Source organism: Lottia gigantea (genome assembly GCF_000327385.1).
Source record: "Lottia gigantea unplaced genomic scaffold LOTGIsca_126, whole genome shotgun sequence".
Taxonomy (NCBI): Eukaryota; Metazoa; Mollusca; class Gastropoda; family Lottiidae; genus Lottia; species Lottia gigantea.
Genome location: NW_008707351.1, coordinates 939,789 through 962,781, shown reverse-complemented (window position 1 = coordinate 962,781; position 22,993 = coordinate 939,789). Strand labels below are relative to the sequence as shown.

Genomic DNA, 22,993 nt, shown 5'->3' with positions numbered 1-22,993 from the left:
ATTAACAATACAAAACATAATACCACATTAACAATACAGAACATTATATCACATTAACAATACAAAACATAATACCACATTAACAATACAGAACATTATATCACATTAACAATACAAAACATTATATCACCTTAACAATACAAAACATAATACCACATTAACAATACAAAACATTACATCCCACTAACAATACAAAACATAATATCACATTAACAATACAAAACATAATACCACCTTAACAATACAAAACATAATACCACATTAACAATACAAAACATTACATCCCACTAACAATACAAAACATAATACCACATTAACAATACAAAACATTATATCACATTAACAATACAAAACATAATACCACATTAACAATACAAAACATTATATCACATTAACATTACAAAACAAAATATCACATTAACAATACAGAACATAATACCACATTAACAATACAAAACATTACATCCCACTAACAATACAAAACATAATACCACATTAACAATACAAAACATTACATCCCACTAACAATACAAAACATAATACCACATTAACAATACAAAACATTATATCACATTAACAATACAAAACATTATATCACATTAACAATACAAAACATAATACCACATTAACAATACAAAACATTATATCCCACTAACAATACAAAACATTATATCACATTAACAATACAAAACATTATATCACATTAACAATACAAAACATAATACCACATTAACAATACAAAACATTATATCCCGCTAACAATACAAAACATTATATCACATTAACAATACAAAACATAATACCACATTAACAATACAAAACATTATATCACATTAACAATACAAAACATTATATCACATTAACAATACAAAACATAATACCAAATTAACAATACAAAACATAATACCACATTAACAATACAAAACATTATATCCCACTAACAATACAAAACATTATATCACATTAACAATACAAAACATAATACCACATTAACAATACAAAACATTATATCACATTAACAATACAAAACATTATATCACATTAACAATACAAAACATAATACCACATTAACAATACAAAACATAATACCACATTAACAATACAAAACATTATATCACATTAACAATACAAAACATTATATCACATTAACAATACAAAACATTATATCACATTAATAATATAAAACTAATATCACATTACAAAACCAATATCACATTAACATTACAAAACATTATATCACATTAACAATACAGAACTAATATCACATTAATAATACAAAACTAATATCACAATACAAAACTAATATCACATTAACAATACAAAACTAATAAAACTAATATAACAATACAAAACATTATATCACATTAACAATACAAAACTAATATCACATTAATAATATAAAACTAATATCACATTACAAAACCAATATCACATTAACATTACAAAACATTATATCACATTAACAATACAGAACAAAATATCACATTAACATTATAAAACAAAATATCACATGAACATTACAAAACAAAATATCACATTAACATTACAAAACAAAATATCACATGAACATTATAAAGGGATTCTGTTTTATAATCATGACACCAGGTAAGTCCACTGATGAATATTATATTCTCATTGGCTAACTTTAATTTTTAGACTTCTGTTATTCTAATAGGTAGTATTCCTTTAACAGATTGCATGAAATAAGGTTTGGAAAGAATACTTACATCAATTAAAATGGATTGTACAGACTCTGTCAAGTTATCTAATAGATAGAAGGATAAATTATCATTGTTTAATTCATCTAAATTCAGTACTTCTTCATTCACTCCCTCTCTCAACCAATCTATTGTACCACTTGGAGCTACTACTGATCTTGCTTTCTACAATAAAACAAAAGATATTAGCTAACATCAATACTATATATGTGGAATTGGTTGAGGGCAGAATTCAAATTTCTTAAAGCATTTACTGCGTCATCAATGTTTTTTTTTGCTTTGATGTAGATTTGAACCAAATACTGGAATGATTTCATGCATTGATGGGAATTTCAACTTAGATTATGGAAGTTTTACTCCATCTTTGTCCAACTTTATTTGTTTCATTTTAGAATATTGGAAATACAGCAGTATGACTGGAAATCAATTCCTGGGCATTTTTGATTGTCACAGATTTGATCACAGGGGAAAAAAAGCAACAGCAGATCTTCATAAAAATCAAACAGAAAAGATTGAAATTATTTTTAATTACCTTGATATCATCATCAATATTAATGGTATCTGGTAAATTCAGATTGTTTACCATAGCAACAGTTATTATATATTTAACATAGGCTTTAATATCAGTCTTATCTATATCACCAGTCAAACAAAATCTAAAGAATATAAAATTAAAAGTTTTTTCAAAAAAATTATTTACAGATGCTTTTCTAATGAAAGAATAGGAATGTCATTTGTTAATCCATGATCAAAAAAAGCCTCCCACTTCCATACAGTCAACAATGAGCGACATTTTACTGGTAGTCTACTATTTTCAATTTCTAGTAATCTAACTACACAGCACACTGTAGTGAACTTGATAGGGTTAACCTCTAGGTTAGCCAGCCAGTGTCTCACTCACTAAGCCAGGTGAGTGAAAGTTGATCATCAACTTGATTACTTAATCTTAACTATGAGAAGCAAATCATTCTGAATATTTAAATAGTAACATGACTATTAGTATTTCAGTATTATGAGCTAAATTTTTACTTAATAAGTGGTAGAATCAGTTGAATTCTATCTGCATTAACTTGTGTTATTTGTAATAAAACATCATATTTAAACTGTGGTGTTTTGACTAGTATATAACTAGTAAAGTTATATAATAACTTGGCTAACTTCTCCTTTCTTTCTTCATTTCTGGAAACAAGAAAAATTCATAAGAAATTATTCAAAAGCTATTATAGTAAAGCAAACATATATGTACTCACAAACAGTTCACATATCTTTAAAGGGGCAGTATGTAAAATTTTCATTATCAAAGTCGTAAATTATACCTTAAAATATTTCTCAAATATGCCTACACTTTTGTATTAAAAATGGTTGATTAAAAACAGATTGTTAATTAATCAGTTTGAACTAGTTTTTGTGTTTGGCTATGGTTCAATATTATTATTTGAACATATTTCTCTACAATTAGGAAATTGACGGCTTGAACCTTACCTTCAGCTTACCTGAATAAATAAAAATAGCTTACCTAAATAAATAAACAGATAAATCTAAATATAATGATAATAAGGATGCTATAAGATCATTATAATATGGTTTCTCTTCAATAACATCTGATGACTGAAACATATAATACATTATTACAATATACAATAGATAGCAACATTCAACAGTTTTACATCTGTTACTTCATCTGCCTTATAAGATGCAGTTTGGTACAAAGCTAGCCTTTAAAAAGTACATCAAATTAGTTCTTGTTGTCTGTAGCTGCATTTCAGCCTGGATTCCATGTACATTATATTCATAGTAAAGTATCATAGACAATAAAATCATAAACACAATTAGACATTCATGGTGTCAAATGATTATCATCTTCTAGTTTATGAAGTGCATCTTCAGATGATATAGTAATTGCAATAAAACAGCAAGACTTACCCGAGATGAAAAATATCTAACATGTGAAACATATAAAAACTTGTGTAGATTTTCTTGCAAATTAGATGCCCTGGAATAAATAACCATAGGTAAATCAAGTCCGTATTTGAAGGGGTTCATACAATAAAACTATCTATATTATTGACTCAATGATGGTGATTGATAATATTTTTCATCAATATATACAAACGTATATTGAGTCAATAGTATTAATTGTTTTATTAAATGTGTCTGGGACTCTGGGTCCCTATCAAGGAGGAGAATGTACCAGCATCATCATATCAATATTGGAATAAAATTCTTTCTTATTACGTGCATTCTTTGTTTTTCACTAATGTCACTAGGAGAGTATCTACATTTCAATTACTTTTTAGTTCATGGTTTACTAAGAAACAGTCCAACTTTAAAAATGATAATCATTACTTGCTTACTTTTGAACACTATCTTCTTTTAAATATTTCTCAACTAAGGGTTGCATTTTTCTACAAGCAAACAAATAGCATTTAAATTACACTTGTTTTACTGAATGGTGAATTGAAAAATATAGAAAATATTAAGAAAATAAAATGCCTGGAAAGATGCAACCTTCAAGGATTCTGCTCTCAGCACATCCATTTCGAAAGCGACAGTCATTGAGGAGAAAAGTAGATGATCTTTCCTCATCCTTTAGTTTGACTCAACTGAAATTGTAATCCAATATTACCAATGCCTAGTGGCAGGTCTGATCAGAGTCACACAGGACTCTGACAGACTCAGTGTTTCTCCTAGTTGTGACATTTATACTTACGTTAAATATACATAAAGTAATTTCTTGATAAAAGATCTATCTTTAATTCCAGTAGATATAACTAAAAGTCTATTTAAAGTTGATAATATGCTCTTTTCACTTGTCCGTCTCTGAAATATATAGAATGTCAAACTAAAGGACAATAGGAGGATTTATGCAAATGCAAACAGTTCATTTGGTGATAATGTCAATTCATGATGGTGAGCATAAGCATTCAATTATGTTTCAAAGTACCAAATATTCTTTCTTGAACAGAAAGGAAAGTCAAAATCAACAATGCAGATGTCGTTATTTCCAACAGACCATGAGAGTACACTATTACTATTATCATTTATTCTGGAGAAGCTCAATCAGAAGCATGGAATAAAGAGACTTCAGACTGATGCAATGAAAATTGAAAAAGAATTTAGAATCATTTGAGCTCATTATGCTCATTAATTCGAAACGGCCTATTTATTCTCATGTACCTTTACTTTTCTTGGGACAACTATATCAGAAAATAACGAGGTAAACTAGCAAAGGAAGCAAATCATAAAATAATCTAGCAATTATATACACTTGCAGCCCTTTGCTTAAGCTGCTATGAAGATGCATTGAATGTATCAATGAATAGTAACATGAGTCTTGGTAAATAAGAATGTTTTTTGTATTCAAATTTGATAAGCCTACCTGATACTCCTTGACATATTCTATAACTGAAGCCATACCACTTTGATTCTGAAGTAATTTGAGATAGAACTGGTCAACTGCAATTAAAGAGATGGTATATGATATACTGTATATTCAGAACAAATATATATCAAAATTTTCTAGGGGAGGACCCCTGCACCAAGGTGGACAGCTTTGTCTATTGTGGGCGAACAGCTTTGTTGCCCTCAGATCTGCATACTCTAATACTGCCCGCCTTGGTAAGAAATCCTCCTCAAAGCCCCAAACCTGGGCTGTGTTCTTGACACACAAATGGTAAAGAAAGCAAGAAAATAAACCAATTTCCCTTTATCATCCCCAAACATTACCTGCAGTTTTGGAAGCTGTTGGCATCAAAACATTCTTCTTGGTATAGAAATTATAAGGAAAGTTAAAATGTTGATCTGAAATCTTAGTTCTTTCTATTTTGATGATTTCACCTTCTGTTTTCCCTTGACTTTGACCATCTTGGTGACTTGCAGTAGCAGCAATAGGGTCAGGGTTTCTATTTATAGTCTGGACATCATCTGCTGCCAGTTGTTGTGTTAACACTTTCAGTTTTTCTATTTGACTGAAAACAAAATAATCATCTTTAAAACTGTAAAATGGCTGTATTTTTTTCTGTGAGTAGGATCAATCGAAATTCTTCACAAGTGAAACAAAATGCAATTTATGACCAAATCACTGAATCAGATATTAAAAGCAGCTATCACACTGTAAATTACACATATACTTTGGGGCTAGGACTATGTATTGAGACTATTGCCATAATTCCATAGCATTTTAATGTATAGAATGATATACTGCAGAAATAACTCAAAATAATATGGTTATGAATAGGGCTGCAAGAATTCACAGATGAATCGATGAACAGTGATTCTTTTCTTTTCATTGATACATTGCCATGCCAATATACAAAGTGATTTACCTCCTTAAGATTGTAAAAGCATCTGTAAAATTTGATAATAGTGATGATTGAAGTTCACTTTCTGGCAACCCATTGACAGCTTTCTCAAATGCTTTCTTTAAACTCTTCTTTTTCAAATGGTCTTGACCTTAATAATCAACAAGGTTGAAATATTGTGGGTTATCAAATAGCAGAAAGATCAATTCAAAAGTACAAGCTATAGTCTAGCCTATTTTGACCCAACAGGTAGGCCTAAATTGTTCTTGATGTGAGCCCACAAGTTAATTTGCCATCTACTTAATAATCATACAATGTGATAAGACTATAGATTCGTATTAATCATAAAATAGTAATATTAAGAAGATAACAATAAAGGCTATATTGTTGAAAACATTAGCAAACATTGCTGAAACAGTAGTTTGTTTACAATTTTTTCATTTTCTACTTTCGGTTTCTCACTCAACATTACGCAATTACTTAAGATACGCTACATGGCTTCGCTTTAAAGGCACAAAGAAAGCAGGAAAAACCTTTGATTAATTTTCTGGCAAGCACTTTTATGAATTTTCGGGATTTTTTGTTCATTTTGATTTCTATTCGAATATCAACAAGTGCATAACAAATTACTGCTTTAAACCACGTGTGGATGTATTGTATCGTTGGCGTTGATTAGTCAACATCTAAAAATAGCAGCCAATCAACGACCTTCTTATAACAAAGCGTAGGTCAATGGAGCTAATCATGTTGATTTGGTATTAATGTTGTCAAAATTTTGATCTCTGATACTATCAAATTTTGACTGTGTCGACATTATAAATGAAAATTTTTGATTTGATCAATAAAACTTCCACATAAAATTTTTCTTCAAAAAACGAAAAAGATACGAAAATCAAATTACGAAAACCAGCTGAATTGTGGGATTGCAGGGAAATCGGTGGAACCTTGATCAGACAAAACATAATCTGCAAAAATTTGACTTAAATGATCTCAGTAGATGAAATAGAAGAGATATAGATATGCAGAAATCTTGTTTGATGACCACTTGAAAGACTATGGTTACCAACAACCTGGCAGATCATCTGAGGAAAGATGGAACATGAAAACAGAAATAGCTCATGTGAGGAGCTTGTGTTTTTGTTATAATTTTGTAAATAAAGAATAAAACAGTTGATTATTTCAAGTTTTTTCTGATTTTTTAAGATCTGCATGATCTTGTCATACATGACAGTCATTAGTATACACTTATCTGAGGTTAATTTCAATGGTCATTGACAATAAAATTCATTATTGACTTTACCTTTACTTTATTTCAGATATAAATGGAGCGAAACATCCAGGTCCTAGTACTGATGGGCAGCATGATAAGAAGAAACATAACTACAAGTTGGTGGCTGATCCATTTATTCACAGGGGACAGCAGAAGATTTACAGATTCAATGGTTTAGTTCCAGGGGTGAGAAAATTGAGAAGATTACATTAGAAAAGTTTCTTTCATCCCTTTACTATCTAAGAACTAGAAAATAGTTGGAGTTTCACTTTTTATCGATATGATTTCTCGTCATACTTATTTTAGATTCATGATTCTCTCTTGTTATTTTATTGCTCAATTTGACTTGAAAGCTTAATAATTTTTTTTTATTTCTTTTTCCAGCAAACCAAAGTTGTTGATGTGAAAGATCCAAGACCAAGGTATCAGAGAATTTGGTGTCGAAGGCAGCCTGCTGATCTTCCAGTACCAAAATTTAAGGTATGTATAACTTTTATATTTGCCGTAGAACAAACATTGTGCATACAAAACTTTGTGTTCAATATTATTTTTCTAAATTTTGTACTGAAATTGTAATTTTAATTTTGTAGTTTGATTTTACCTTGAAGATTATATTTTGGAAATTTTGATTTATTTCACAATAAACTAATATGTGTACCCAATTTTAACAAGAGAACAATTTGTTTAGATGTTTCTTAAAAAAGTTTAAAGATGGTTTTTGACGGAAAGCTGAGTCCTCAATCATTTTTCATTAACTTTTGAATAAATATGTTACGGTACTATGAAGAAATGTATAATAATTGTTCTCAATTCGACCCTATTTTGTTTTCTCTTACAGTATGATCAGAACTTTGTAGCAGTAGTCCCTCCCAAGGAGGTGACATTTACCAATCTGAATGATAACATTAACAATGACTTCTTGGAGAACATGTGTAAAGGTTTTGGTAAAATTGAAGAATGCAAGATATATTATCACCCGAAAACCAAGAAACATATTGGTGTTGGAAAGGTAACTATTTGAACTTATTTGCTGGGCGATAATTTGCTAAGTTGGGCTAAATGTGTCGAGGACTTTGTAAGACACAGATCTAAAATGATAATAAAATGTATAATTGGATAACCAATAGTCACCATATAGCATTAAGTGTCAGAATTTAAGGACTTTATCATTAGACAAATTTCTTCTAAATAGCGGAAGTAAAGAGTCTCGCCCAAAAAGACACAACGAAATTCACCATTCATCACTGAGTCAGATTCAGCTTTACGGAAACTGCTGAGGATTTCTGAATGATCTAAAATAAATGATCTGTTGGATAAATTTTAGATTTCTGATGCAGTTTGGGCAGAATTATTTACTAGATTTATTCTTGTAAGTGGAATATATGACATTAAACCAGGATCCCATGTTATCAGGCTGTAATGTCAGCAGATTACCATTTTACAGTGGGTTCAAAAGTAGCCGACAGCCGCAGAAAACCGCCGTTTGAAATCCTCATTTTGTCCCGTTTTCGCCGGCTACTTTTCGTTGAAAGCACTTAAAAAAAAAAATTTTACTTCGCTTTTATAAATCGAAATTTTACAGTATCCGTAATTTTACAGAAAACGAATTCCATAAACGACATAGACGCCGTTGCATAGGTCTTTCTACTATTACCCTAGATAATCATGCTAGACTGGATGTCCGAATCTAATGTGATCTGTATCTTCGTTTCATAAAATCCTTTTTTAATTTTATAACAGCCTGTAAACTTTCCGTTCTTGCATTTGTTTTTCTGACCAACTTATACAGGGGAAAAATAACCGATATAACATCGCTAATTGAGATACAATTTTAAGCAAAATAGAATGTAATTTTCGTCAGTAAAGCATTTTTTTTTCATTTTGACGATTTAAGATTTGTTTGATAACCTCCGGATGAAAAACGACACTAATGTTCACGCTTTTGGGAACCGGGATATGGCTTAAACTTGCTTGGTAGATCTGGACCCTACCGATCGACAATCAGGTAGAATTGGAAAGCTTCATCATTTTCAGAAAGATTTAATATTTGTAACTGTATAAATCGCAATCCTGAGCTTCCTATATTTATCGATTTGTTTTGTCTCTCTCAATCGAGATTCATACGCGTACGACCTTGAAAATTTAGACTCAATGTCACGAAAAGATACAAATAACAGTAACAAACATATATTATTTCTATCTTTGACTTTGAATTGATTAAAAAATGCAATTGAAATATATCCGTAAGAAAAAAGTCTTTGTTGAAGACAAGTTGGTGGATATGTGGTATTTCTACTCAAAATTATGGTGTCTACGTTATGCCAACTTGTTTACTTTTTGCGTCCGGACTGGTAGTACACTATTATGTGACAGATATTCCCCCGAATAATTCGAATGTATAGGGGTGCGTATTATACGGTAATTAATATTTAGAAGCACATTTTGTATTAAAATTACTATCATGTGACAAGGCTTTTACACAATTATGATCCCATTCATAACTTTGAAATTTGTAGAGCTGTTCTATATTCTTGAATGTGCTGTGCATTTTCAATTGTGGCAAACTGCTTCACTAAGTTGTTATAGAAATCCATCATAAAGCTTAAAACTTAAGTTTGATAAATAAATTAATTTGTATTTATCCTAGTCTGAAAAGGACCAAGATGGAAGTGTCAATTTTGGTTCAATCCTCTCAAGTGCCAGGATTATGCATGTCTGATGTTTCATTTTCCAAATTTTCTTTCGGGAGGTCCAAACTCCCCTTGACTCTTATCTTCCACCAACGAATCTTGGCATGACCAGCCTCCTACTTTTCTGAAACTGCCCTCTACTTTAAAAACATTTGAACCCCCTGATTTTATGAACCAAATTTCCTTTGTTACAGTCTGCTAGGCATTACCCATGTTCATAATCTACTCCATTTCAAAATTAATGTTTGTGTATGTTGTAGGTGTTATTTATATCATCTAAAGCAGCTAAATCTTGTGTTGATAAATTACATCAGACATCTAAAATGGGTAATATTATGACTGTGATACTGGACACTATGGGTAAGTTATAAAATTCTATCATATATTTCAACATTTTACGGATGGATGGTCTGAGGGTTACTCAAACCTAGCCTATGGTAGATAATTTTAACAGTTACTGGCAAGTAGAGTGTCAAGTTTGTTTTAAGACAATTCCATTTCTTTTCACTTTCACAAAAGTGATATAAGCTGATGGGTCAATAGTGAAATAAAGGTTGTAATGAGTCAAAGTGCAGGTTGGTGGATTCCGATCTACATTCATTAGTTAAAGATGCAGCACAGGTTATAAAACTCCTTTTCTCTTGTAAAAGACTATGTTGAGAAAATACTATCCAGTACCTCAAGATCTTTGTATTTTTAGGAAAAGAAAGACAAACTATTGTGGAAGCGTTAATTGGCAATGGTGAAAGGAAGAAAGCAGAAGCGTATGATCCAGGAGATAGTGAATTTGATTTTGGACAGCGTAAACCCAAAAATGATTTTCCAACACCGCAATCAGATCTAAGTTTTGTGAGTCATTCAGATGTGGGATATGGTACAGCTCCAGCTACGCCTTCTGTTCAGTCTGATAATTTCAGTGTGGGTAGCTATAGTTACAACCCCCCTCACACCCCTCTACCACCCAACAGTCAACCCAGTGTCATACCAAATTACGATAATTTCAACACAGAAACTTTTGTTCATCAGTACTCCAATAATGATTATGGACACAAGAAGTATGAGAGTGAAGACAATGCATCTGATCATAGACATAAGATAGATCGTGATGGAGATCGTGATCGCTATGATAGATATGGTCGAAATAGAAGTGATAGTGACAGTCATGATCGTGGTGATAGACACAGAGAAAGAGATTGGGACAAACGACGTCATCGAGATAGTCGCCATAGAGACAGTGATCGCTATGATAGAGATAGTGATCGGTATGATAGAAACAGTGATCGATATGATCGTGATAATGACCGTTATGATAGACACGATAAACACCGCCATGGAAAGGGTCGACATAGAGACAAAAAGCCTGATCCTCCTCCTCCCCCAAGACCAAAAACTCCTGAAGATGAGGAGCCACGATTTTTAAGTTTAGAATCACGTATTCAGTCTTTATTAAATACTGGAGAACCTGATGATCCTAGTGCTAAGAAACCTGTGGAACCTCTAGAACCTCCTCCCCAGCCTAAAAATGCAAATTGGTCACGTTCTAAATCAAATAGTAGTGATAAACATAGTGATAGAAACTCACAGTATTCTAGTGTACATCCAGAATGGTCTCATAATTCATCTTCATCCAATCATAATTCATGGGACTCACGACATCGAGACCGACGCAGCGATAAAAAATCACATCATTCCTATCTTAAGGGTTCAAAAAGACACTCAGAGAGTCCAAAACACTCTCATAGTACCACTCCTCTACAAGATGAAAATAGTCGAGGTAGTATAGAGTCAGATGATAGAATGAGTTTAGCTTCAATCAGCAGTGGTGAACTCAAAATACCAAATCAGCATACCCCAACTTTTATACCCCCAACTCCTGTGGCATTCACTCCACAAACTCCAGGCTATGGTCACATGACTCCTGCTCCATTCAATCAGATGCCCCAAACTCCATTTATTCCATCCACACCTGCACCCTTTTCTCAATTATCTGCTGCATCTCCTTTCATTCCCCCAACCCCATCATCCTATGCCACATCCACCCCAGCACCTTTTAGTCAAGCAACACCAGACGCCTACAATCAAACACCTTCATCCTCTTTCAACGAATCATCTTCGTATAACACTGAAGCTTCATCAGTTCCCACAGGAATGTGGCCTCCAGGGTACAACATGAACTTTGTCGACAATCTAAATAGTGCTTTTAATCAGAATTATTTAACTCAATATCATGAAAGTGTTATGAATGGAAATGTGTTAAGTCATGAGGATCAAATTGCTATGAATGAGAAACTCTTCATGGCAACATTAAATGACTTTGTGACAGATCTGAAACAAGTGCTACAGAAGGATTTGTGTAAAAAGATGGTGGTTAGTTCAGCTTTTAAGTGTTTTGAAACATGGTGGGATAGTGAAGAAAAGCGACGTAAGGTAAGGTTTCAGAACAGTTCTGTTAACAGGATATGAAATCAAGGTTTTCATTTCATCTTTTTGTTATAAGACAAATGCAGTCATATATATATTGAGCTGACTGCCACTTAAAAAACAAAGTAATTGAAAATTACAATCTTCTAATGAACTCTTCAATCATTATGCTCAATGGGTGTCAATTTAATGACTGGTTCCTGATAATTTTCCATTCTCCCAGGAATTGTTGGCTTTGTTTCCATTGAATTAGAATTTTAAAACTGTTCATGAAATTGTTTTACAGGCTATCAAAGCTTTACCTTCATTAATGGAAATTAAAACGGCTGATAAAGCCAATGCACCAACATCAGCAACCAATGAAAGTGGATTAAGTTCAACTCTAGCATCACTGTTCCAACCACAACATCCTTGGGGTAGAGATGGTGGATTACAGGCTGGTTTAGGATTTGGTAGTGGTTTTGGTATGGGTGGGTTATTAGGTATAAGAGGTGGCATGCCAAAACTACCCTCATTTAAGGTAAGTTTCCATGCTCATTTTCAGATTTTCATGTTCAGCTTTTTATGTTCAGATTTTCATGTTCAGTTTTTCAAACTGAAAACACGTGAAGAGAAAATGTATTAAAAAAGAGCTTGTAAAAGGTGTCAAAAGCCACCTCAATGGGATAAAAAAAAAATTAGATTTTGTCGCATACTTACAATTTTTAACATAACCTGATGTTTTTTTTTAGAAGAAAATCCGTCCTCCTTCTCCGCCACGTATAGAAGATGAAGATTCCAAATCTAATATGTCTACAGCGAAAGAAAAGGAATCTGGTAAGTTTTTCAGAAATAAGTTGTTTCAGAGTTACACTCTCTCTCTTAAATTTAAAAGACAACCTATCCAATCCTTTCAAAGACTTTAATTAGTTTGAATAAGCTTTGTTCAGTTGATTAGTTCAGTAATATAAATGCCACATGAAATATGGAATATAATAATAAATGCCAAACTCGTACATCGAATCTAATAAAATGTCTAAATTGGGACTGTCCCTGTCAATGAAGCAGGTAGGAGTAGCTGACAGAAAAAGCGTCAATTTGTTCCCATGAGACTGTGAGGGTCCTTGTGTTACAGACTTTCCCCCTTAAAGATCCATCAACAGCTGGAAATAAAAAATAGGCTAATGTGCTATCCTGGCAAAAATTGTCCATTTCACTTCATTTGGCATTAAAAATGTTATCAAATTATTAATCGTGTTTAACACCATTATGAACTTGTTAATTTATGTTACAGAGAAAGATATTAATGATCGTAAATCACGTATTAAAAGACCAGTTGTTAGTGATAGTGAAAGTGAGTCAGAGGAAGAGAAAACACAATCAGCAGGTATTGTTTGGTTCTTGAAATCCTAGAATGCTGTGCACAACTTGGTTAGATAGTTGAGCATTGGCTTCAATCCAGATACCACTTCACAGGTCAGAGGTACTAAAAAAGAGACAAGAAACTGTATACTGAGTTCTAGTAGACTAATGCTGAACTTGTGCAGTAAGACACAACGTGGACGTGAACCTCCATTTCATATTTATTCATTTCGTTGAGCATTAAATTTACAATAGCGTTTCTGTTTGTTAACTTTTCTGTACGAATTTGCAGATGAGGAAGAGGATGAAGAAGAATCAAGTGATGATAGTAGTGAAGAAGAATCTGAAGATGAAGAAGAAGAATCAGATGAAGAGTCATCTGAAGCTGAAAGTGAAGATGAAGAAGAAGAAGAAACAAAAGAAGAAGCTAAAGCTGAAGTGTCTGACAAGTATGTTTGTATTTTGTGATTGAATTACTTTTTTTTTTTTTTGCCTTTAGAATTTTGTGAACATCATCTGTCATTGTGGTTACCAGGAATCCACTGGGACCTCAGGAATAAGTTGAATTATAATCATTTGTAATCACTTCCTTGTCCTCTGAGTTTTGGTCTTGCTAGTTTGTTAAAATTATGTTGATGCAACTTAATCCTTTGAAAACAGAGCTTGATAAAAATAAACCATAAACCCTGAACATGAAGTATATGATAGAAATGTTTTGCACTATTTTAGGGAAGAAGATATTGATGTTGATATTGAGAAAGTGGAAAAAACCAAATCCTCCTCATCTTCTTCATCATCATCATCTTCTGAAAGTGAAGACGAAAGGTAAATTGGACATTTTGATGTGACATTTTAATAAGACAGATTGGAACACTATTTTTTTAGTTTAGTTATTAGGTAATCTTCACCAAGGTCAAATCATCCATTACCAAAATTTCATTGCAGAAGTAAGTAATGTTAAGGGAAAGAGACCAATAGTTTTTAAGGAATGAGAAATTTACTGGACTTTTGCTTCTGTTTTCAGTGATGAATCCAAAGCTTCAAAGAAACCTTTGTCACCTATACAAGAAGAAAAGGTTTTCAAACCAGGAGATAAGAAAGAGGCCAAACCAGAAGTGTCCAAACCAGAAGTTGAGAAGGTGGAAAGAGCTGATGAATCCATGGATGTTGATATTTCTACTGTGTCTGAGGATGAATCATCGGCTACAGATTCAACCTCTTCCCCACAAAAAGCAGTCAAGGATGTCCCAGAAACCAAAACTTTGTCTGCAAGTACAACCACATCTTCATCATCTTCTTCAGCAACAGACTCAAGTTCTTCTCCTGTCAAAAGCTCTACACCCCAGCCTCCAGCTCCTAAGAAACGTGGACGCAAACCAAAAACTCCTCCAAAGGCTCCTGACCTTCCCCAGTCTTTATCTCCTGTTGCTGCTAAAACTACAGAAGTAACTTTAGCTGACATTGAAAAGAAACCATACATCAACCCTGCAATTGCTGAGCATGATTATTTTGCTGCTCCACCAGTGGACAGAAGTGGTATGGAATCTGATGCAACAGAGTCAGCTGATGAAGAGAGCAGTGGTATGTCACGTGAAATCTGGATGGATCACAGCTATTGTTTACCATCTGCCAAATATGAATATGAGGCCACCAAAAGTGAAGAAATCCCTGTGGATAGTGACACTTCAACATGGGCTACAAGTTTTAGTGCTAAAACAGACATCAGTGAATCAGATTTGTCTGATAACAAAAAGAAACCCAAGAAGCCACCTGTTGTCAAACCCAAAAAGAAGGCAGAGAAACTGAAAGACATTACGAATCAGAAACCAAAGGGAGGCAGTCGTGAATTGGCCAGTATCTTGCCACCACCTACTCCTAAACCCAAACCTGTTTATCGACCAAGAAGTTATCAAGAAGAACGTCAGATATTTTTTGAAATATTTAGTCGTGGTATTGATGAAGAAGATATCCGGTATATGAAGAGGACCTATGATGATCTCATGCAGTCAGATGATCCTATGTTTTATTGGCTCAGTTCAATATTATGGGTAGATCATCCACATACTAATATTCCAGACCCTGCACCTCCTAAGAAAAAGAGAAGAATCGATGATCCACCTTTACCCAGAACAAATAAAACAGGTTAGTTCAATCAACTTAAATTCATAAGTAGCATTTAGTAATTGAATATATATCATATACACATTAAACCTAATAGATAACAATTACTGAGTCATTATTCACCTAGTTTCTCCAGTTATACAAGCTAATGACTTGCATACATAATAAACCATTAAATATTTTGCAATTTTACATCCTTGTCCAATTTATATATTGACCCTGCATGATAGTGTTGAAATGAAGGTAATTTGTAATAGGTGTGGCATAATTCTTGGGAAATTTCCCACTTGTTGTAAATTGTTTTTTTTGTGCCAACAGCCAAAATCAAAAATTATTCTTATTACATTGTTTATGCAATCTATTTAGGTTGTAGTAGGACAGAAGGATATTACAAACTTACTGAAGAAGAAAAAGCACCTTATATGTGGAATTCTAGAAATGTATCTAAAATTCCTGTATACAAAGCTGTAAGTATGCAAATTATTCTACAATTCTACTTATTTTGCTCAACAATCATATGATTTTGACAAAAAAATACTGTACCGGGTATGATAAATAATCTCTTTTCTTTTTCCGCAGCCAGTTTTCCAAATATCTTATTCTTCATCCACAGGTGTTGATTGAAACTTTCTCAAAAATATTATTTACCTACAAAATGAAATTTTCCTAATGTTCAATAGAAAATGGTATGAATATTGCCCTCCAATTGTCACCTGCAGCAAGTTGTCTTTCCCCTTTCTACTTTGAATTAATTAATCATTCTTTACTTACTTATCCAATGCCTGTAACATATTATATTTTGACTGACTCTTGTAAACTAATTGTTGTTATTTATGTTTACAGCAAGATACAGCTAAGAAGAATATTCAATCACAAAGAGATGCTAGAAGTGAAAATAGAAGATTGCAGTCATCTTTTGCAGCTATTACTGAAATGAGTGATTTACTCAAATTTAATCAACTTAAGGTATGATCTGTAATACTTTTATGTAGCCTGAAAGTTGCTGCTTTGATCATGTTTTTATGATTTCATCAGTATATCATTGTAAAATATACAATATGTTTCATTGGAAACTAGGCTGGGTTTAAAATTTGGAAGCATGCTCTAAGTTTTGTGAACATCTACAGTAAAATTCAATCAATGCTTTTTTTCCCTTAATGAACAATAAACTGGGTCCCAGATGTGCTATTCTGGCATATTTTCCATCATTGTACACAGCATGGCATTAACCGTCATAATGGGCTATATGAGGACTACATAAGTTCGATATAGATCTTTATATCATTAAGATTCTGAAATGACAAAAAATTCATTTTCAGTGTCGTAAGAAGCAGTTGAGATTTGCTAAGAGTCCTATCCATGACTGGGGTCTGTTTGCGTTGGAACCTATAGCAGCTGATGAGATGGTGATTGAGTACGTGGGTCAGAATATACGTCACTCTCTAGCTGAACTAAGAGAGAAGAAATATGAAGAAGATGGTATTGGTAGTAGTTATTTATTTCGTGTTGATCATGATACTATTATTGATGCCACTAGAGTGGGCAATCTAGCTAGATTTATCAACCACTGTTGTAATGTAAGTATAGTTTTTATTTTGGCTCTTAACCAGAGTCTTTTGTCACAAAAAAATTTCCATGTGGATTGTTTCATTGGTAGTGTTTATCTGTGATGAACCTGCAAGCTTGTTTAGCTTGGCTTGTAAAAGACAGATTTATTGCTGGAAAGATTCTGGCTAGGTCAGATAAATGACAAAATAAATGATTAAATTCATTTTGCAAAAGCTTTTGGTCTTAGACGTTGGTACAAGGAGGAACACATGTTTTCAGCATCACTTTCATGTGCATTGCAACTAGAAAACATCTTTATAAGAAAGTATTTCTATTTTCAGCCTAATTGCTATGCAAAGATTATTACCATGGACTCTCATAAGAAGATTGTTATTTATTCTAAACGTGATATTGATGTTAATGAAGAAATTACTTATGATTATAAATTCCCATTGGAAGATGAGAAAATTCCTTGTCTGTGTGGTGCTCAGGGTTGTCGTGGAACGTTAAATTAGTAACAAGTCAGTCAGTGAACAAATATAACATATTGTATGCAAGAATAAGAATTAATGAAGATATCAGACTTCAATTGAATGATTCCATAAAGTGTTTAGAACTGCTAGAAACATCCTAAGTTAAGGTTATCCATCCTATTAAGTTAGGTAATTCAAATTATATAGTAAGGTAATTCAAACTGTATACTTAGGTTATCAAAACTATGTATTTAGGTTATCCATCCTATTAAGTTAGGTAATTCAAACTATGAACTTAGGTTATCAAAACTATGTATTTAGGTTATCCATCCTATTAAGTTAAGTAATTCAAACTATATAGTTAGGTTATCCAAACAATATAGTAGGGTTATTTAAACTATATACTTATCTTATCCCAATGATATACTTAGGTTATCCAAACTATATAATTACGTTATCCAAACTATATACTAATGTGTTATCGGATTATTGGCAACCGGATAAACTCCACTGTAGTATACTTGGGTTATCCAAACTATATACTTAGGTTATCCAAACTATATCCAAACTATATCCAGACTAATGTGTCTTGATTGGTCAATATTGATGTAGTCATCAATAAGAGTTAGATTTAAATAGTGTTTTTGACATTCAGCCAATGAATTAGTTTTGTCCAAATCCTTTCATGCATTTCAAATTTAACATAATGGTTAGAAATTTTTTGATTCAAATTTTTAACCAGGCATTATATGTGTCCATTCTTATTAAAAATCTCCAATGTTTCATGAAGCTTTCCATTTTATTTCTGCTTACAAATTTGTTTTGGAAATATGGTGTGCATTTATATTAAGATGTATGTATTCACAAAATTTGTTTAAACGATTTCAAGAAGTTTTTTGCATCATTTACTGTTACTGCAATATGAATTGTTTGTTACATATGTTTCATTATTTTCTAATCTGCTGTTTAATTTCATTTTTATGCTACTACTTTACTTGTGGAATGACAGGTCATTAATCCTATTTAAAATGGAAAATAGTAAACCAATATTGTTTTTTAAATTTTGAAGTTGGGATGCAAAAGTGACAAACATAGTCTTTCCTTAAAGCTTACACATCCGACTGTCCAAAATTTTCAATTTATTTTTTATATGAAAGACTATCCTTAGCTTACTTGCTTACTTTTCTAATGGTTTGTGTTATTTTGAATATTGCTATAGCTTATGATTAGTAAAAGATTGGTCCAAGATTGCTTAGATAGCTTAACCCAATATAATCTTATACATAAGTCTGTTTATAACCAAATGCGAAAATTCAGTCTCTATTTTGAAGTTAATGTTTGCCTCGAAATATTTCAAAACTCAGTCAGACTCGCATTTTGTCGTTGAATACAAAGTACAATCAACCGTCTATATCAAGCTTATTTAAAAAGGTTAGAACTGTAAATAAATCTATAAAATTGTATATGTTTGTTTATATAGAAATATACTATTAGATGTATATATATATATATATGAATTGTTAATGAGTTGTCTGCCCATTGTTTTGTTTTCATTATGTAAATAGTTTAACTATTATTAATGCCATTTTCTATATATTACTCTATTTTATAGAGTTTTCAATTTGTGTACACAAGTGTAAATTAAAAACTTGAAACTTTTTTTGTTTTCTTTGATAATTTGCATTGGGCTAAGCTCATTATCAGTTTATAAATCAGAGAAATACCAAAACAAATTCTTTTATTTACCAGTAGGAGATATACTTTTACTTAATTCAAAAAAAGTAATGCTGCCTGTCTGCTAGAACAGGATAAATCTCTACAATCTGTAAGTGTCATCAAACTTTCCATTGAAATTGGAAAGGAAACAATCCGTGCTTCATATAGAAAGATATAAATAGCCACAGCTTTCCCTAAACAGTAACCCATACTTTTGAAAATTATCATATCCAACATGTAGAGAAAATGACTTTTGTGATATGCAAATTGATAAAGTTCCTTCAACAGAGACAAAACATCTTGCCATAGATTGTGCACATAAATGAACCTTGGACTTAAGGAAATCAAAACACAGTCTTGACAAAATATTTCTTTTTGTACTGTGAACGTCATTGCCCGTCTCATTTTTTTAAGGGTGTAAAACTCCAATTTCATTTCTGATTTTCATAAAAGCATGTAGAGGTCCGATACCCGATTCACATTTATTCAGATACCAATATTACTCTTCAGAATGAAAATCTTGTGTCCTGTTCATCTACTATTGAGCAAAAAAACAACATGTGGATCTTTCACAGTAGTTCACCCAATTAGAACTGACTAGGCTTATTGATTGACAACACAATATTACGAAAAACATGTACAGTTTGGAGGATGAACTTTGTCAAAATTGAGAAACATTAGAATACATTATAAGAGAGCTTTAGATTATTGTTGCGTCATATATGTCTAAAGCTCTCTTAGAAAGAATTTTAGGTTAATTTTCGGTATCTCTTGATAACCTAGGCTTGGCCACATCAATTTCTAAATCACATTTTGGCTATCAATTTTGTATGAATTGAAATATTAATCTCCAAATATTGCTGAGAGTCTTAGATTGTCTTTGGATTGATGAAAATGCCAACCATTGAAAACGAAATTATTTGAAACTATGATTTTATAGAGGGAGATTTTCAGTTCAAAATGTCATTTTCACATGAAATTTCTTGGAGAGAAATGTGCTCATTTCAAGTGCAAAATTTTCAAAACTTATATATTTATGGACCCAAAGGCATTCTAAGACAATTGGTATGCACTTGAAAATCATATTTTGAATATTTGTGACATGAGAGAAAAAATTCAATTTAGAACTCAACGTGGCCAGAGAGTAATCTAGTTTTAAATATGTAACTATGCAGCCTAAGCATATTGTTATGGTCTTGTGTTTTTTCTGCACCATCAATGATTATAGATTATCATTCTATAAACAATATATAAGGTACGTATACCACATTGTGAGTTGGCAAGCTTCAATCAATCAACAATCACTTATTTGAGATTTTTTAAATCTTTCCGCAGGAAAGGTGGAGTTTTTTTAATGTATTTCAGGTTTTATAATATAGCCTCTATTTATCTAAAGCTCTGCCATACCTGTGTGTACCGTTAATTACATGACCTAGTTTTAGCGTGTGACTACAATAGTAAAGGAGACGAGAATTGATTCGAGTATGGCCTACTCTATAGCCAATGTACGCCTGGCTTTGTTATTATTTGTGCATGTACAGATCGTTGCTCGAATCCGTAAGTTACAATCAGAGACTTATTTAGAAAAAAATGAAAATTAATAGGCCTTATATGCCTATTATGGCTAAACACTTGTAGTCCCACTGTGTAGACATAAAGTGTAGATATATTTGTGTGTCCTAAATAGTGAGGCCAACAGAGATGGATGCTTTACACGAACTCTCTGAAGACTTTCTAACATGCTGCATCTGCTTGGACAGATACAAGAATCCAAAACAGCTACCATGTTTGCATTCTTTTTGTCGAGATTGTTTATCGGATCATATCAAAGCAAATGATACAGGGGGTTTGATAGCCTTCCCGTGTCCAGAATGTCGAAAAATTATACGTCCTCCATCATCGACTGCCAAGGATCCAGCCGATGAGTTCCCGGATAATTTTTACATTGCTGGCATGGTATCTTCAATGGTGCAGAGGGGGGTGACGGATGAAAGACAAGATTCCAAAATGGATGGCGATGATTGTCCAAATCATCCTGATGTAACTTGCGAGGATTTTTGTACAAAAGCCAATGTTGGGGTGTGTACGGCATGTCAAGTACACCATCGTTCATGTAAAGAACAACACATCCCAGTACACCAAGCAAAAAACCAAGTATTTTCTCAAGTTGCAACATTGAAAGTCAAAATGACCTCGCTTCTGAAAAATGCTCAAACCATCAACGAATCTTTGGTTGACATACCTAGCAACATTCGTCTTCGAAAAGAAGAACTTTTATCCGACATCTCACAACATTTTGCGATAATCAAGACGAGTATAACTAAAAGCTTGATTGAAAAGGAGAAAGAGATGGTCACAAAGCTGAAAGATGTTCTTAAACAGGAAGAAAATTGGGCTGGAGAAGCATTAGATGAAAACCAAGCCATTACACAACATTGCACAAAAGATATTAAGTTCCTCGATGAACAAAATACCAAGAGATCCCTTAATGCAAGTGTAAGACTTCGTTCCATGCAGGAACTCGTGGAGAAGTTCAAAACTGATCTGTCGCGTTTGGAAAGCGAAAGTGATATGAAAAAAATTAAATATGTTACTGAAAATCTGGATGACCTTATCGGTAATTTATCGTTGGGTGATATTCGTTCTCCACACACAACTGTTGAAGGCGCTGAAATCACACCAGATTCTGCTGAGAACTCAGCACCACCTCCTCGACCTGTTTCTCAACCATTAATACCTTCTGCACCAATTTTGTTAGACGAGCACGGCAGACCTACCTGGGATCTCGCCAGATATTCCACTCCCAATCAGCCATTGACAACACTAGCACCATACCTTAGCCCAATAATAACTCCGTCTAACCACGAATACTCCGGTATGGTTATACGGCGAAAAGGACCTCAAACGTCAAAGCATAGGCAGAAAGAGGCAGACAGACTCTATATGGAAAGACTCAACAAGGGAAAGCATATTGACACAGGAAATATTAAGAAACTTTTGCCAACTGCTGAACTAAGGTGTCGTGATCGACAAGACACAAGGCAGTGCAAGTTTGTAGGCATTACAGCAGTTGCTGAGGACGCCTTCCTTCTAGCGGACAGATGGAACAAGAATTTAAAACTCGTCAAATTGAAGGGCCCAGTTGTCAAGGCTTTTCCGCTGAAATACCAAGAACCATGGGATGCTACCCGTGTGCTAACTAGTAAACGACATGAAATTGCCATAACATTCCCCGGCATCTGTTATATAGTGTTTGTGGAGTATGAAGATGCAGGTCAAGGTCCTAAATTGGATATTCGAAAGGAGATAAGGACTGCTGTCGGATATGGATCTTTAGGATGCATCAATCATGAGGAATTAATATGTGGAGTCTGCAATCCATTTGGATCACCAC

At 32.9% G+C, this 22,993-nt stretch overlaps 4 protein-coding genes across 4 annotated transcripts; 3 read left to right on the top strand and 1 right to left on the bottom strand.

The window, feature by feature from the left end:
• Positions 1-1,652: 1,652 nt before the first annotated feature.
• LOTGIDRAFT_172084 (hypothetical protein) lies at positions 1,653-6,607 on the bottom strand (the record flags this gene model as incomplete). The annotated part of the gene is made up of 11 exons (XM_009048667.1): positions 1,653-1,883; positions 2,251-2,374; positions 2,748-2,897; positions 3,235-3,326; positions 3,642-3,711; positions 4,073-4,123; positions 4,429-4,538; positions 5,098-5,174; positions 5,445-5,686; positions 6,044-6,170; positions 6,553-6,607. 11 exons carry the CDS (start codon positions 6,605-6,607, stop codon positions 1,653-1,655), a joined length of 1,329 nt encoding a protein of 442 aa, XP_009046915.1.
• Positions 6,608-8,070: 1,463 nt separating this feature from the next.
• On the top strand, positions 8,071-10,350 carry LOTGIDRAFT_138466 (hypothetical protein; the record flags this gene model as incomplete). Its single annotated transcript, XM_009048666.1, has 2 exons — positions 8,071-8,298; positions 10,240-10,350. 2 exons carry the CDS (start codon positions 8,071-8,073, stop codon positions 10,348-10,350), a joined length of 339 nt encoding a protein of 112 aa, XP_009046914.1.
• A 4,992-nt stretch (positions 10,351-15,342) lies between these two features.
• On the top strand, positions 15,343-17,925 carry LOTGIDRAFT_138486 (hypothetical protein; the record flags this gene model as incomplete). The annotated part of the gene is made up of 5 exons (XM_009048665.1): positions 15,343-15,883; positions 16,229-16,329; positions 16,706-16,828; positions 17,182-17,439; positions 17,752-17,925. The coding sequence occupies 5 exons, from the start codon at positions 15,343-15,345 to the stop codon at positions 17,923-17,925; spliced, it is 1,197 nt and encodes a 398-aa protein (XP_009046913.1).
• Positions 17,926-21,300: 3,375 nt separating this feature from the next.
• LOTGIDRAFT_138472 (hypothetical protein) lies at positions 21,301-21,480 on the top strand (the record flags this gene model as incomplete). Its single annotated transcript, XM_009048664.1, has 1 exon — positions 21,301-21,480. A coding segment is annotated over one exon (180 nt), but the record flags the coding sequence as incomplete, so codon positions are not given.
• Between the last annotated feature and the right edge of the window lie 1,513 nt (positions 21,481-22,993).